Here is a 16,606-nt window from a genome sequence, read left to right on the forward strand (position 1 = left end):
CAAAAGATTCCATGCAGGCTCTTACCTCTTCAGCATTGGAGTCCCTGTAGTACTTCAGACTTGAGTCTGTCAGCACAAACCAGTGCTTTGTCCACTGTTGGCCAAACCATCAACCGAAGGAGAACAGCAAGATAAAATATGTTTTTTTTTCAATTCTCAAAAACATGGATTATTCAACACCTATACTGCTCAAAAAACACTCAGACTCATGTGTAGCCACTTAATTATGAAAAAAGAGATATCCCAATTTATTTGTCAGCCATTTTTTACAAAAAACATGCAACAGAATTGTGAATCACAGAAAACATGTATCCATATTGATATTTTACTGATACATATAACTCATTTATGTTACACAGCAAAAGCTTCTGTGTAAAGCGATACATTTAACTATGAAGAAAAATCAAAAGCCTATTTAATTTGCACATTTTTAAAAAGGGGTTGTTGTAAAACTATTATTTCAGTGGGAATGGAAGAAAAAGAAGAGTAAGAGTAAGAAGAAGAGTCCTAATAATTCTTCAAATGGAGAGGTGGGGATGAGGTAGGCTCTAATAATTCTTCCACCTTACCTCTCCTGGCTCATCCAATATGGACATCCATCCCTTCTTGAAATTCAGAAGATCTGGCTGGAAAGAGAGATGAAGACAGAACAGATTTAATACAGAGCACAAGATTAAGCTGACCATTCCCTGTCCTTGTACTCTCCAGTATGCAATGTTTATCATTCATAATGTTCTAGAACACACACACACACACACCCCTTTTGGGCACCAGGGACCGGTTCCAAGAAGAGAGGTCCTACCGCAGCCTGTAGGGGGTGTGGTTTTGCATGGTGCCTGCATCCCATGGATGGGGCTTTGCTTTTTTGCCTGATTTCTGGCATGCTGCGTCCACAGTGCTGGTCCACAGACCGGGGATTGGGGACCCCTGCTCTAGAAGATGGGAAAGACTAGGCCAGAAGTCTTCAAACTTGACAGCTTTAAGACTTGTGGACTTCAACTCCCAGAATTCCTCCTCCAGTCATGTTAGCTCAGGAATTCTGGGAGTTGAAGTCCACAAGTCTTAAACTTGCCAAGTTTGAAGGCCCTTGGGCTAGACTAAAGCATACACTGGGGAAATATGCAATAAACTCTTACATCTGAAAACATGAAAAAGACGTCACACATGGAACCACTGCTGCATTTTTTATCTGCATATCACTAATTAACTATGCTTTATAACTAGAGTAACTAAGATTAGTTTCTGGGTTTTTTTTTAGCCTGCTGGGAGTTGTAATAATAAGAAAGGGATTCAGATGAAAGGGTTTCCTTCCTTAAAGCTCTTACTTGGTTTCTATGCAGAGAGATGATGAGAGACCAAGTCCTCTACAATATATCTCCCCAGCCAATCTACACAATCAACCAGAGCTCTTTTATGTATTCAAAACATCCACAACTCCCCATTTCCCTGAATTTCAAGAATGTACATTAAAACTCATCTACAGAAAAGAATAGCAAACATCTATCCTTACAGCTTCCAGAATATCTAGGAGGCTTACAAGTTTACTTAAAAACAACAGGCACGCAAACAGGTCTTTCTCACTGTGTCACTACATGAATGCCTTTAGGGGAATAATAAGGATTACTGCTTTTCCTGTATTACAGTTGTAGCACTAAAAAGAAATATTTTGTTGGCCCAAATTCAGTTATCAGATCTATAGTAAAAATGATACTAAACCCAAAGCAAAGTGAATTTATTATCTCTCTAAAAACAGAGGAAGGCTTTGTTCTTAATATAGAGTGTGTGAATATATGTGTACATATATTGAATATACGTGACTGCATTTGGTCAGATTTCTATTAGGCTGCTGTAAATGCTGTTACATTCCATTTTCAAAGAATTAAAACATAATGTTATTTATTTACTTAATATCCTGACTTTCCTCAGGGTAGATAAGCATTTACTGCCATATAAGCTGTTATGATATGGTACAGATACGATATGCTACTTATTTGATGCTTGGCTCCATCCCGCACTTGCTTATGGCCAACTAAAGCCCAGAGATTTTAACAAAAAAAAAAACAACTTTCCTAATTATGGTTGGTTTAGAATAGGTAGCAAACAGAAGCTGATCATTCTTCTAGTAACTGATAAGGCAGGAACAACACGTAAAAAGTGAGCCAATGTATTGTTTTAACAGTTTTATGTACTGGCGTTATTTAACAATAATGTTGTTTGTGCAATACATTTATTACATTTGTTTGCATAACTACATTAAATCTCAAATAAATTAGTAATCAAATCTTTGATAATTAGATAGACATAATACAACAACAACAATACAGAAATCGTTTGCCACTGCCTTCTTCTGGGTTGTTTTCTTGATTTCATGATCTTGCCTACAGCCCTGGCTCTCTCCATCTATCCAGGACTAGGTCAGAAGCTCCTTTCTCTGAAACACCTTTAAAGGGGCTTGATCCACAGTGATTGAATAATAAACACTTAAACTTACCTATATGAATGAATAATTAGACTTGAACTAAATGAACTACTCACATTTTTTCATCATTTACATGAATTATTCTTTTATGGACAGCATCTTTTTGTATATTTGTAAAAAAAATTGAACTTTTCTTTTAAAGGGCTATCCTGCACTATGAATCACATCTTTAAAAAATATATTTTTCCTTTTTCCTAATCCAAGACACAGAGCAAACAAATCATAGTTAGGCTTCCCTTAACATAGGCGGTGTAATTTATAAATATTAAAATCACCCACTCAAGGCTATGGCACAAGTCAGATTTGAGGAAAAACAAAGTTAACATAAAAACATGCAGGAGGAACTTCTCAGGTGAGCCAGAAGCTCCCCACCTTTGCCATTCCCTTCCTGTTTCTGATAGGAAACTCTTGCATAGGTAGGGTGGATGCCACTCAAACCAAATTTGTAATGCCACACATGCCAGCTGTTGCTGCACCCCAACCAGTTTAGCTTCCTAGTTCAGGACAGCTGCCATAGGAAGATCTCTCTGGTTTCAGACAAACAGAAAGGATACTAACCCCCTTCAAATACAGAACACAATAGTATTTGGATGCACTATGTAGTTCTAGCGTAATAATAAAGAAAAATAAGATGCCAACAAAAATATTTAAATCAGTTATCTAAGTTCTGTTTACACAAGCAAAATGACCTTGGGCTTCAAACCCGAGGCTTCCATAGGTTCTTCACATAGAATATCTGAAATAATATATCCATACCAGAGAGCTGTCTGGAGCAAGAAAAGCATTTATAGAGAAACCATCCAATGACCGCGTCTGCCACATCCTCCACTCAGGGATACAGGACTTAGAAGCAGTTCTTGGATGGATCCTCAGATCTTGCTGAGTTTCCAATACTTCTAAGAAAGGATCAAGTTGAGTCTGCAAATCCAGCTTGAAGGAAACTTTCTCTGCTTTCATCTCAAAGGACTGAGTTTGGTTACACCCAAGCTGATGGGCAGGCGTACTGAAGCATGTGTGCTAGGCCCATCCCAGATTGTACAGCCTGATTTGAAATGGGGAAGGCCACCTGTTGCTACAACTATGAATCCCAGCCTATCATTTTGGTTAGCTTTGTACAGTAGGTGCTTCAGACACAAATATGACTCGTTTGCTGAAGTGCAGGAACTTGATATCAATAGGAAAACACAAAAGAAAAAAATTTACATAGAAACTAAAGCCAGGAAAGCAAGGTTTTTCTCATTTCTCATCTCTATATTTCTAGCCACTGGAAAGTGAGAGATGGTGTGGTGTCCACATGAATGTGTGAAGACAAGGGGGAAATTAGGATCTTATCCATGTATATCCTCACTATTTGTCCATTGGTATTTAATATACGGTAGTTTGTTGGGTTTCTTAGCATAGCAGAAAATGTTAATGTCATTTGGTGCTCAGCAAGATTTTTGCCATCCCAGACTTTGAACATTTTTAAAAAGAGACTTTTAATTTAAAAAAAGCATCAGCTAATGACATAGTTTTTACTTTCAAATGCCAATCAGCACCACAAGTACAGGTAGTTCTTGGCTTACAACAATTCATTTAGCAACTGTTTAAAGTTACAAAGGCACTGAAAGTGACTTATGACCATTTTTCATACTTATGCCTGCAGCCTCCCCATAGTCATGTGATCAAAATTTAGACCCTTGGCAACCGACTCATGTTTAGGATGGTTGCAGTGTCTCTGGGTCATGTGATCACCTTTTGTGACCTTTTTAAAAGATAACTCAATGGGGAAGCCAGATTTGCTTAACAATCATGCTACTAACAACTTCAGTGATTCGCTTAACAACTGTGGCAAGAAAGGTCGTAAAATGAGGCAAAATTCAGTTAACAACTGTCTTGCTTAGCAACAAGAACTCTGGGTTCAATTGTGGGTGTAAGTCGAGGACTATCTGTATTTTTTAAAAATAAAAATATTGGGCAGCTGCTACCAGAGTTTTATTTGGACGTATGCCAGTTTAAAAAAGGATAAAAAATAATAATAATAGGGAGCACCTAGCAGGAGAAGGGAGATGAAATTATCCCATCTCAATGAGGAATAGCCCCTCAGCAGACATTTCACAACAGTGCCTAGGATCTAATTCTCAAACTGGTCCTCGCACTTCCAGTGGTTGCAGTGTCCCTACGGTCATGTGATTGTGATCCAGGAACTTGGCAACCAACTGACATTTACAATGCTTGCAGCATCCCGGAGTCACATGATCGCCATTTGGGGCCTTCCCAGCCAGCTTCCCACAAGCAAAGCCAAGGAGGAAGTCATATTTCCTTAATGACCACATGGCCCACTTAGCAACTGTGGCAAAAAGGGTTGTAAAACCAGGTGAGGTCACAGGATGATTCCCTTAAGACTACATCACTTAACAACAGAAAGTCTAGTCCTGCTTGTGGTCATAAAGTGAGGTCTTCCTCTAGTCTACCATTCTAAAGAGATTTCAACTTCAACAGATTCCTACATGTCAGACAGGTAAGGACAATCAAAATCATGAAGAAAATGTGTAAAATTCTGTTTGAGCACCTGAAAGAGCTGCAAGGTAATTTTCTTGCCTATTAACAAAGTCTCATCTATGCATTCTACCATAATATTTTATAGCAGTAATGCATAATCTGGTATCTATATACGATGGATTAAAAAGGGTGTGAATCAATATCTTTTTAAATGGCCTAAGATCAAGGTATTTGAAGGACCAATTATGCCTCTAGGAGCTTCAACAACCTAGGACAGTAGTGGCTAACCTTTCTCAGCTCTCGTGCTGATAATTGCGCGAGCTCACATGCCAGCACCCAGAAGGTCTGCGCATGCGATTCCCTCCTCACACACCACCCGTCTTTGCGTGTGCATGCGCAATTCCCCACTTCTGGCATGCATGGTACAAGTTCGCCAACACGGACCTAGGACCTCCCTTACACATTACTTACAATTCTGATCATTTCCCGTCAGGATATAGAAGAGCTCCAAAATATCATACAGATAGACCTCGACTTCTGACCACTCGAACCAGAATTAAGCAATGTTAAGCAATGCCATTATTAAGTGAGTCACACTCATTTTTACAACTGATACCATCTGTCTCCAACAGCATCTGCCCAACCAATTTGATCCTTCAGAGTTGGGTGTACTCTGGGTTCCTTTGAGTAAACAATGTTATCTAATGCAGGGGTCTCCAACCTTGGCCACTTTTAGACTTGAGGACTTCAACTCCCAAAATTCCTCAGCCAGCAAAACTGGCTAAGGAATTCTGGGAGTTGAAGTCCACAAGTGTTAAGGTGGCCAAGGTTGGGGACGCCTGATTTAATGGGATCCTGGAAGTCTGCCTTCTCTTTGCAGCAGCATCTGCCCTCTGAAACAAGGGTCCTCACAAAACCCAGATGGCCCTGATTCTAATGGCCCCATTATTATACGAGGGGCTAATTCTAGCTGCACAAGACCAAGCCTTAAGAACTAGTCCATACAACAATTGAGAAGACAGCGAGAGAGAGCAAATGCCGTTTCTACAAAGAAGTGGGAGAAATGGTGGACGCCTAGTTAGCTGCTGCAAGAGGACTACACAGACTGACTACAAATGGCATGACAAACTAGTTTGTAATGGTTTGGGGGAGGGAGAGGCTCTTTCTCAAGAAGCCAAAAGACGAATCAGCTTTGAATCCTTGGCATGCTGAAAGAGCCCCTCCCTTCGGCAACCAGCACCAGATTCCATCACCACAATGGTGCATTAGAATATCTGCAATAAATACCATTTTCCTGCAAGCAAAAACCTGGTGCAACCACAAAATAGGCAAAGTAATAGCTAATGATGAAGCTAAAGTGCTCTGGGGTTCTATAATTCAAGCAGACAAGCGCCTACCCCATAACACCCCAGATGTAACAGTTATTGATAAGCGAAACCAAAAGGAAAAGTCTGGGTAGTGGATCTGACAGTACCTGGAGACAGCAGAGTAGAAGCGAAAGAACTAGAGAAAATTGCAAAATACAAAAACTTGTAAATGGAAGTAGAATAATTGTGGCAAAAGAAAGCAAAGATAGAACCAATGTCTCTAAGTTGTCATTTCCTTTTTTTAAGACAAATTTTATTGAATAGTTGATATTGGTACCTTCTACATATACAGGTATTCTATATATTAACAAGAATAATAGAAAAGATGTGTCATGCAAGAAAACAAACCAGCAGCAAATTAAAAAAAATCGTGTTATATTTCAGCTTAAAACAACTTGCTACAAGAAGTAGTAAACCATCTTTGTGTGTGTGTGTGTGTCTCTGTGTGTGTGTGTGTGTGTCTCTGTGTGTGTGTATGCGCATGTGTATTTCACAAATCCTCCCACAGGTCTGAAGAGGCTTATCCTGCATGAGATTAAAAAGAATCAAAAATGCTTACTCTGCTAAAATGAAGTTGATGGGGAATATGATAATAGTGAGCAAGTACGCCAAGAATGTAAATACCAAAGGAGAGAAATTGCTTAGAATGGCAAAAGAGGAGAAGAACAAGGAAGGAATTCTCATCAGACACCGACCAAGTGTGAGATCTAACGGTTTATAGCAAGATTGCGTAAAAGGGGAATCAACAGATCCTGAGAGAATGACAAATACCTTGTATGTCTCAGAGGTTTGTATGTCTCATGCTTTTAAGGAGAAAAACTAAACAATAAAGCTATAATATTCGGAGCAGTTTCCTCCAAGTCAAAAACAGAAGCCACATGGGGGGAGGGGGGAGGCTAAATAAGTCAGGAGTCTTTGGAGCACAATAGCAATAAAAAAAAGTTAGCTTAATGAAATTGTTCACTAGTTTAAACAGACCGGTTTTTCTTTGCCTATGGTTATTTCATAGGCAAAGGAGAGGATTAAAATGGCACAAAGTCCATGCAGACTTTGGGCACAAAGTCAAGAGAAAGTATAAAGCAATCGGTAGCATGGACATTAGGACATCCCTCCAATTCCATTCCAACTTTTGATTTACAGTGGCTTACCTTGACGGGAAAGGCATAATCTTTTTCACATGCAAGTTATAAACATATACTGCCAAAACCAATTAGTAAATTTAAATAGAGAAAAGTTAGCACACTAATTCCCTGTTAGCTAGAAGTTTGGTAGCAAAAGCTGACCAAATAATGATATAAACTTGACGAAAAGGAGGTGAGTTTGAATTTCAATGTTGTCAGTGGCTGTGCAATCTACCCTTCCTCTCAACTTAAGTCTTTCAGGTACACAAGACATCCTACTATTGTTAGCTAGCATAGCTCTATGTAGTCCACACACGGGAGGTTCAGGAAGTCTATAATGATGAATTAGTTAATTAAGGGATTACTCACTGAATACATTAAAGTGTTCTTGGTCACTGTGCAGTTATGCTAAAACGAAACTGAGCCATCTGCGGCAATGATCTAATTCTAACCAAACTTCATGATCAGACACAAAAGGCTGCTGTTATCTACAATCTCTCTGAACTGTTGCCACATCCCCAATATACCTGAAATAGGAAAACCATGACCTGCTCCTGTTTTTCAGAAATGAGGTTACAGAACCCAATTGAAAGTATTTCACAAAATCCATCAAATCAGAATGGCTCATCACAATTAAATACTGCATTCACCCAAAAGCAAACAGGACTTCGTAACTAGGGCAGAAAAAAAGCAAGCAAACAACAAGCCCTTTAATAAAAAGGTTGTATGGCAGAGAATGAGAAACCTTCTGGACACAGCAGTAGAGAAAACCAAACATGGCACTGTATGCTCCACCTTAACTACAGCAACTTCTGGCTTTCTCTACCAGGCACCTTACTAACAATGTGTTGGGACTGTCATACCAAGCTAAGAACATCTACAAAAGGCCTAACCAAGATTTAAAAATGTATTTAGAGTAGCACTGAATTACTCTGGCAGTGTACAATCTTTGGGTGAACAAAGGTCACACATACGATTTGAAGGGGAAGTGAGAACGATGAGGTGGTTGGGGCTGAGTTTTATATATATGTATGTGTGTGTGTGTGTGTGTGCGCGCGCGCGTAGTTCTTGAATTACGGCCATACATGATCCTGGAATTATGGTTATAAGTTGTGGCAGTCATTAAAAGGATCACTGCATGACTGTACCTGATTTTACAACCTTTTTTGCAGCAGTCAGTAAAACCGTTTTACCCAATGGGTGAGGGTTTTTTTTGTCCAAAACCAGAAATAAATGCTGAAAACTGGCCAATCCCCCCACTAAAGATTGTGGTCACATGAATGCGGAATGCTGCAAATGGTCCTAAATGCGATCTGAGTGCTAAGCGTCCAAAATGTGATTGCATGACTCAATGGGGGAAGAGGGAATAGCATATCTGTCAGAATTCTGGGACTGGGTCATAAGTAGTTTTTGGAAGGTCTATTAGAACTCATTAAATGAAGACTACATGTACATACAAATTTCATTAAAAGATTATTTTAAAAAATATACAAATTAACCAAAAACTAAAGTAATGAATGAGAAGAAAGGTAAAGCGAGAAAAATAGACAAAAGTGCAAAAAGATAAAAAGAAATAGAAGAAAGGTCTGATTTTCTTTGCAGCAAATACAAGCACAACATTCTCTCATATTCTATGGCTACAAAAGGAAAGATCTTTTCCCCCCCGTTAACTTGTTTTTTTTAAATTATCAAAACCACAGTTCCTTTTTTCTGATTTATGTCTATAAAGGCTTTTAGGCAGCAATAAAATGGTAGGGCTAAGTTTTGGAACATTTCACCCTCAGTTAAGTGATACATCTATTTATCCAGCATTTCATCCTAGTCAGGAACATTAAGGAACATCAAGCAACTTGAAAAAGGATACCTGAGGACTACAAGCAACTTTAGAGGTTTGGCGTATCTGGCTCCCCTGACCTGGATTCAAATTTCCAGCTTCAGAGCTTCATCTATACAAGCTAGTTACTTTGCTTTTTCTTGCAAGACTTAGCATATTTTTCAACACTAGTTGTGGTTTCAACTTGGAAGAAACTCTATACGTGAGATATTATTATTAAAGGATACTAAATCAACTTGAACTGTTAGGGATTTTGAGTGTATTTATAAAGGAGTTTCATGTAAACTTCTTCTAACATTAGAAAACAAAGTTAAAATATTTTTTACCCGCTTCACTGCAGATATAAACATCCTTATGCAAAACAGTATAATTTGCATAAAAAATAAGCTCCTTTTCTTTCTGAAAAACTATAATCATGAATGGCCATCTTTAGTGCTACTACAAGGTCATTCCAATTTGCAAATTCAGATCTGGGACCATTACTGTAAGATGTACCAGCCAAACTAACATTACACATATATATTGCAAAAGGATATTTGTCGGTATAAGAAACACAACATTTGTCATACATGTTTTTAAAAAGCAATGTCCCCTGATAAGTTTTTCTAATAGGTTGTTAATATTTATTATTTCCGATTCTGCTCAGATGTAAATTAAATTAATTTTTAAATCAATGTAAATCAAATAAAAGCATTTTTTAAAAAGAAATTAGCCATTCACCTAGATTGCCTCTCTCTTTTATACAAATTAGATACACCTCAACCTCACACCCATTTGTTAAGCGACTGCTTGAAGTGATGAGGCCCTGAAAATAACCTAGTCCTTGTACTTATGAAGGTCACAGTATCCCATCATGGTTAAATAATCACGATCCAGGCAGTTAGCAATCAGCTTGCGCTTAGGATAGCATCCTGCAATCATTTGGCGCCATTTGCAATCTTCCAAGCCAGCTTCGAATAAATGAAGTCAGTGTGGAAGCTAGCAGGGTAAGTCACAGGCAAATGGTGTCCTGCTTAATGACTGCACCACTTAATGATGAATTTTTTACTCCAACTATGGTTGCAATTCAAGGACTGCCTGCATACACAGGTGATTATGTAAGAACATCTTATAAACTGTCCCTTCCAATTTACACATCACAAAATAAACAAATCTGTGGAATATACACAAAGGCTCACTTTTCTGAATTTGACACTTCTATAAAAATTGTCCCAGCTCCGTTTCCCTCCTCACAGCTTCTCGCCTCCCTTTGTAGCCCACGTGGGCTAGAAGCTGCAGGGGAAATGAAGCTGGGAGAATGTCCCTTTTTCCACTTGGACTAGAAAGGGAGGAGAGAAGTTGTGAGGGGGAAAATGAAGTTGGGGCAAAGCTCACACAGCTTTTAGCCCACCTGAACTAGAAAGGAAGACACTGCATAAGACAGAGGTCTCATTCTCGCGGCCCGCGGGCCAATTGCGACCTGCAGGACGATATCCTGTGGCCCCCACCGTGATATGAAAGTATAACATTTGAAGATATTTTTTAACAATGTTTTTTGTAGAATCCCTTATGCGGCCCAGCCTCACCCAGACTCTGCCTCCAGCGGCCCCCAGGTAAATTGAGTTTGAGACCCCTGGCATAAGAAGAGCAAGCTGCTTCATCCCTCAGCTGCATAGCTTGGCCATTCTCAAAATGGACTCAACAGGTGGATAAAAATATCAAATCCAGTAATAAAAAATGGAAGGGAACAATCTTCAGCTCAATTCTGACTTAGGTTTTGGTGTTGGCACCTTGAGAAGCAGCAAGAAAACCTATCTAATCTAAACACTAGAGAAAATCTTATCTGACCAGCAGCAAAGTGTAACCAAAGAGATTCTACTGTAATGATATATATTAGACATCATTCATTAAATTTGCGTTAATTCTTTTTAAAGCATAACTGTACAGAAATTAAGAATAGATCATGCAAACAGGCAAACACGTATTACATTCTGCAACCACGGGTTAAGTTTTTTTGTATAACTACTCTCCACCAAATATATCGTTCCTTACTCAAGTTACTTGCACAAATCATATCCATGCAACTCTTTTAGTTTAAATAAACGCTGACCAACTCTAATGTCTATATTGTTTTCGTAGAAATAGTTAACAGAGAAGACAAGAATAGACTGAGTGACAGAGCTCTTGCCATAATGCTAAAGCATGAATCTTCCATTAAAAAAATAAATAGCCTCAAACTCTTGTATTTCCAAGTTCACAGTAATCAGAACTCCCAATTCTTATACATGCCAAGTTTTAAAATTATATCATACTAGGCCAAGAGTTGGCAATCACTGAGCCATCATTGACTCATTTGCATTATTTTTCGTGGATAAAGTTGAAAGGATGTATTTTGACTACTTTATTATTTTAGAATATTTGTAGATCTTGAACATGTGCACAAGATGTCTGCAGAGATAAAAACTATAGTTACTTAATTGGCCCATACTTGAGGAAAATATTCAGTTCAGGGGAATATCCCCTTCCAGCCAAAGAAGGGTGAGTAAAAAGTTGTCTGTACAATTGTATCACTTTTAAAAATTCAATTTCTGGGAAAAGGAATCCAAACATATGGTTGATGTTCTAGACACATTTCAATTACAGTTTTGGGGCAATTTGTTGATGATCTGCAGTGAAACTGGAATGTGACTTTTGCAGTTCTGCTGGAGCTTTTAGACATCACAGTTGCTTTCAGAAGTATCAACAAGGCACCCTTCCAGATTATCTGATGGAACTGGCCCTTATAGGCCAGCTTTTACTGTCATTCCAGCCTTTCATATAAAGCAATACCCGATAACATGGTGGTTGGGAACGTCTATTTAATATCAAAGTTTTGATCTAAAGTTTCCCATAGATTCCCTTGTGTTCTCCCTGCAGTGTAACATCTACATAAAATTGCAGGGGAACACAGTAGCTGGGTGTTATCCAGACTGATGAACCCAGTTTTGGTGTTTATTAGCATTCAGATATTTTAGATACCTTTGAGTCTCGCTTAAGTCCAATAACGGATTGGATGAAGAACAAGGTGAAACCTATGTAATATTAATGTGTTACTGATAAATAGGTAACTCAACTCAGTGACTGTTTTGTACAGGGTTGTACTCTTCCATAAAGAGAAGTTCCATAGTTTGTTGAGTGTTCCTTAATCCTCAGATTTACTTAATTTAAAGAGGGCAACTATAGCAAGAAGTATATTTGCACAATTGTGGATAATGCCAATGCACTAATAATTATTCTACATTAGCAGAATTTAATGAGAATGACTATGCTGATTACACCTGACTATTGCAACTTATTGTACGTGGGCTACTCTTAAAAAGTGTTTAGCAACTACAGTACAACTACTGCAGTATAAAATCTAAATACCGTGTTTCTCTCACAAAATAAGGCCGGGCCTTGTTTTTTTTTTTTTGACCCCCGAAAAAACGGCTAGGCCGTCTTTTCGGGGGTGACTTAATTCCCCCCCTTGCATCCTCGAGTGGGCGGGTGGCGACAGCTTGGATGTTGACCTCGTCGTTGGTGGGGCACTTCGTATCGGGAGACCTCCCGCTCTAAATGCTGCGGCAGCAAGGGAGAAGGGAAAGCAACGGTGGCGGAAGGTCTCCTGATATGAAGTGCCCCACCAATGCAGGCAGCACCATATCCGGGCATGCAACGAAAGTACTTCCTAATGGCAAACCCCGCCCGCCTTTCCCCCCCCCCATTTTCCATGTTTAATATGGGCCTTAATTTGGGGGGAGGGCTTAATTTGATTTTATGCCAATAAAACATGGTAGGGCTTCCTATTGGTGGAGGCCGTATTGTTGGAGAAACACGGTATATATGGTTCTGCTTATATCAGGAATTACTTTTCCTTGTATGAATTTGTTAAAATGGATAGAAGAGTTCCTTCTAAAGATGCCCTTGCTATTAGAGGTTTGCAGTCTGGCTGGGGAATTCTGGGAGCTTGAAATCCACACATTAAAGCTGTCAGAGTTGAGAAACACTGATGTTAAAAATTCATGTAGGCATATCTTTTACTAGTTTTTCATGTTAATATTAATGGTGATTCTTATTTTGATTTTTTGGAATTGTTAAAAAATGATAGATGGTTTAAATATTGTTGGGGTAGAAAGATGGAACATAAATCAAACTATGTTTCACAAACTATAATGGCTAGTTTTTAACACCCTACATCAAAAACAAGTAAGATACATTATAGTTTAGCAGAGCTGGTATTGCATCTGAACAAGCAGTCATCCTCAGCTTAAAATCAAAAACTCAAAACTAATCCTTGTTTGTAAGCTATCACAGATCACTGCCTCTTTGGATGAAATTCAAAGGCTTTGTTTCAACACGAAGATCAAGCATCGCTATGCAGTTTTGTGTTTATTTCACAAAAGTTCAGCTGCCACAAATTCCAAGGTTTTTTCTTTTCTTTTAGCATTTGTCCTACTTGTTGAGGAGTCTGCTGGAATGCTCTGTGCTTGCCTATTTCACAGAGCAAAGGCATCAAACCATGATGCAATGAGAGGTTAGGTCTTCAGCAGGCTAATCAGCTAACGTGATGCTGTTTGGGAGATGCGAAATAGAGACTGGCCCAAGGTCACCCAGCTGTCTTCTATGCCTAAGGGAGAACAAGAACCTTGGCCTCCCTACCGCTAGTCCAGCACTTAATTCCACCACCATAACTGCAGCGTATTGACACTCATTCTCAAGAAAAATGCAGCTGCTTTAAATTCTTGCAGAAATGTGTAACATTTCTATCATGTGTAAATCCACAACTACTCTTTGGTACAGAATTGGAAGCACTGATCTGTCCTTTCTTCAACTGCCATGCCTTGGGAAGGAGACTGAGACTCAAACCTCATTAACTTATTAAATTACTTAGCATTGTATTTGAATATCTCTATAGGAAACCACTATGGGTGACATTCTTACATACATCTATGCAAACTATTGGTTGTTGCCATTTATTAACTACTAATTCCTTTGGGTTAAATGTTGAGGAATGCATGCCTTTAACAGAGACTTTACTGTAGAGGACATATTGTCTTCAACAGATTCCACCAAAGCACAGGTCTGTTTAGGGGTAAAGAGAGATCACCTGACTGTTTTGCCTACAAGAGTCATTAGAAGAATGTTCCTGTGTAAGCACTGAGTGAGAACTCACTAAAACTGAATAAAAATGACACTGTCAAAAGGAAGACATGTCAGCAATAGCAAGGGATATACATCACCTACTCTAGCGAGATACAATTCAACACTATTAAAGTTTTTTTTTAAATAAACCATCTCTCCCTGCTGCATTGTAGCCAAGGCTTGATAATCAACTCCGCCCACAATAAAAAACAGGGAGAACGGAAAACCAAAAGGAGGAAAATCTAACCAGGAACTATGCCATTCTTATGGAACTGGGACTCCACATAGACCTCAAGATGGAAAATCATTTTCACGTGGCCATTTCCTCCTCCTCCTCCTCCTCCTCCTCCTCCTCCTCTCTAAGTAATTATTCTAAGCCAGGACTGGGAAGGGTGGTCCGAAGGGTAAGAGAAGAGGAAAAGGAGTGGTGTCTCCAGGAAGGATAGGAAGGGCTGCAGGATGTTAATGAGGCAGTAGGAAGCACGAAGCAAAACTCAGGGTCATGGCTTTCCCCTAATATGGTTGTAAAATCATTGAAGCCTTCATTCTTCATGCAGCCAGCATAAATAACCAAATGTTATCAACACACTCTCTCTCTCTTTCTCCCCACCCTCCCTCATTATGTCAGCCCTCTCTCACAGACTTCTGGACATTACAAATATTCCTAGATCACTGCTCTGCCCTCAAATATCTATGCCGAGGCATTTCATGGCCACTAAACTAAAAGCACTGAGATTCCCCATTTATTTTCACCTCTTCCATAACAGGCTCTTTCACCTCACACAATCTGACAAGGAGGAGGCCTCACATCAGCCACCATGATCGACTGGCAAATCTGTTTCCTGCCAATCAGCCTGGGAAGGTAAGATTTTTGTTTTGCCAGGGGCACCAACTTGTTGCTGCATTCACTTTGTCCAATCTCATGCTAGGTAATTCTGCTCCAGGGTCCTAAGGCATTGGAGAAAGGTCCATAACGCACATTTGCAAAAAAAAAAAAAAAAAAACCAGACAAAGCTTTCAATTGTTTCAGCATTAGTCCTCCTGTCCCCCATCCCTTTCCAAATCCCAGCCCATCACCCTTTCAGGAACAATCTCCTCTCCCTGTATTGGGTGGAATTCAGGAACAATCTCCTCTCCCGGTTCCTTATTTTCTTAAGCATGATAAGAAAGACCATTATTGCCAACTATTTCAGAAATTCCACAAAATGTTGGATGCTATTCTTCTCTGTAAAGATGCAGAATGAAATGTTGAATTTTTTTCAGTAAACGGGAAAAACCACACATTGTTTATTTATATTGCAATATATTTTATAAGGTCCAATTCACAGGATAAGGAGAAGAAACAGATATAGAAAATATGTCTGCTTGGCTAACAAAACAAAAAAAAAAACCCCTGCTTTCCAAATCAACATGTTCATCTCAAAGCTGCTCCATGCTATGATTACAATACACCCACTCCCAGGAGATCAAAATGGGAAAGAGAAGAAGTTAAAGAAAAGAGATTGCACAAAGCCAATTTTTTAGGCCTGCCTAGGAAGAATGGTGATAGGTTCTGGAGCAGGCAAAGAAGAATTTTCCCACCCAGGAGCAGCGGCTCTTCCTAGTTATATCCGCTCTACGGATATGGATATTCTACGAACACAATACTTTCATGGGAATACTTTTTTCTGCCGGAATAAGCGTTCAACAGGTTTTCAGACTTCTACAGAATTCCTTATTCGACCAAAGAATTCTGTGTTGCCGAGAAAGTTTGCATGGCTCCTTTTCCGTAAAACTTACAAACTTATGAAGCCAGTTGCTTCTTCTGCCCATATTTCTTTTTTTTTTTTCTCTCCCTGCGGGAAGGGGAACAAGAGAACCGGCGTCCGCCGCTCTCAGCAAAAGCGGGATCGGAGGGATCGCTCGCCTCCGTTCTCCCTTCCGAAAGCCGGCGGCGGCGGCGCAAAATCTTCCCAAGTCATCCCGGGGCGCGCACTCGTGTGTGCAAACGCGTGACCTCTCCCCAAAACGAGAGTGGGGGGGGAAGAGCCCTTACAGGAGGAGGCGGCAGGCCTTCAAAAGCGGGGGAAGTTCAGGTATCAGCCCACCTTTTCGAGGGGGGAAAAGCGGGGAAAAAGCCCCGCGAGAATCGACCTCGCGAGGCTTAGCTTCGAAGCCGAAAGGTAGCGGATTGCCCGACCGGACA

At 39.6% G+C, this 16,606-nt stretch overlaps 1 protein-coding gene across 1 annotated transcript in view; it reads right to left on the reverse strand.

Moving 5' to 3' along the window:
- Positions 1-16,606, reverse strand: part of TRIOBP (TRIO and F-actin binding protein) — a 52,537-nt gene that overhangs the window by 15,668 nt on the left and 20,263 nt on the right. Inside the window, exons 10-12 of the mRNA XM_087935492.1 lie at positions 16,201-16,451; positions 570-626; positions 26-94 (exon numbers count right to left, since the gene is read on the reverse strand). Coding sequence (XP_087791618.1) covers positions 26-94; positions 570-626; positions 16,201-16,451 — 377 coding nt within the window. The remainder of the gene's footprint in view (positions 1-25; positions 95-569; positions 627-16,200; positions 16,452-16,606) is intronic.

The sequence above is a fragment of the Pseudonaja textilis genome, chromosome 5 (genome assembly GCF_049901715.1).
Source record: "Pseudonaja textilis isolate UNSWEBS1 chromosome 5, rPseTex1.2, whole genome shotgun sequence".
Classification (NCBI taxonomy): Eukaryota; Metazoa; Chordata; class Lepidosauria; order Squamata; family Elapidae; genus Pseudonaja; species Pseudonaja textilis.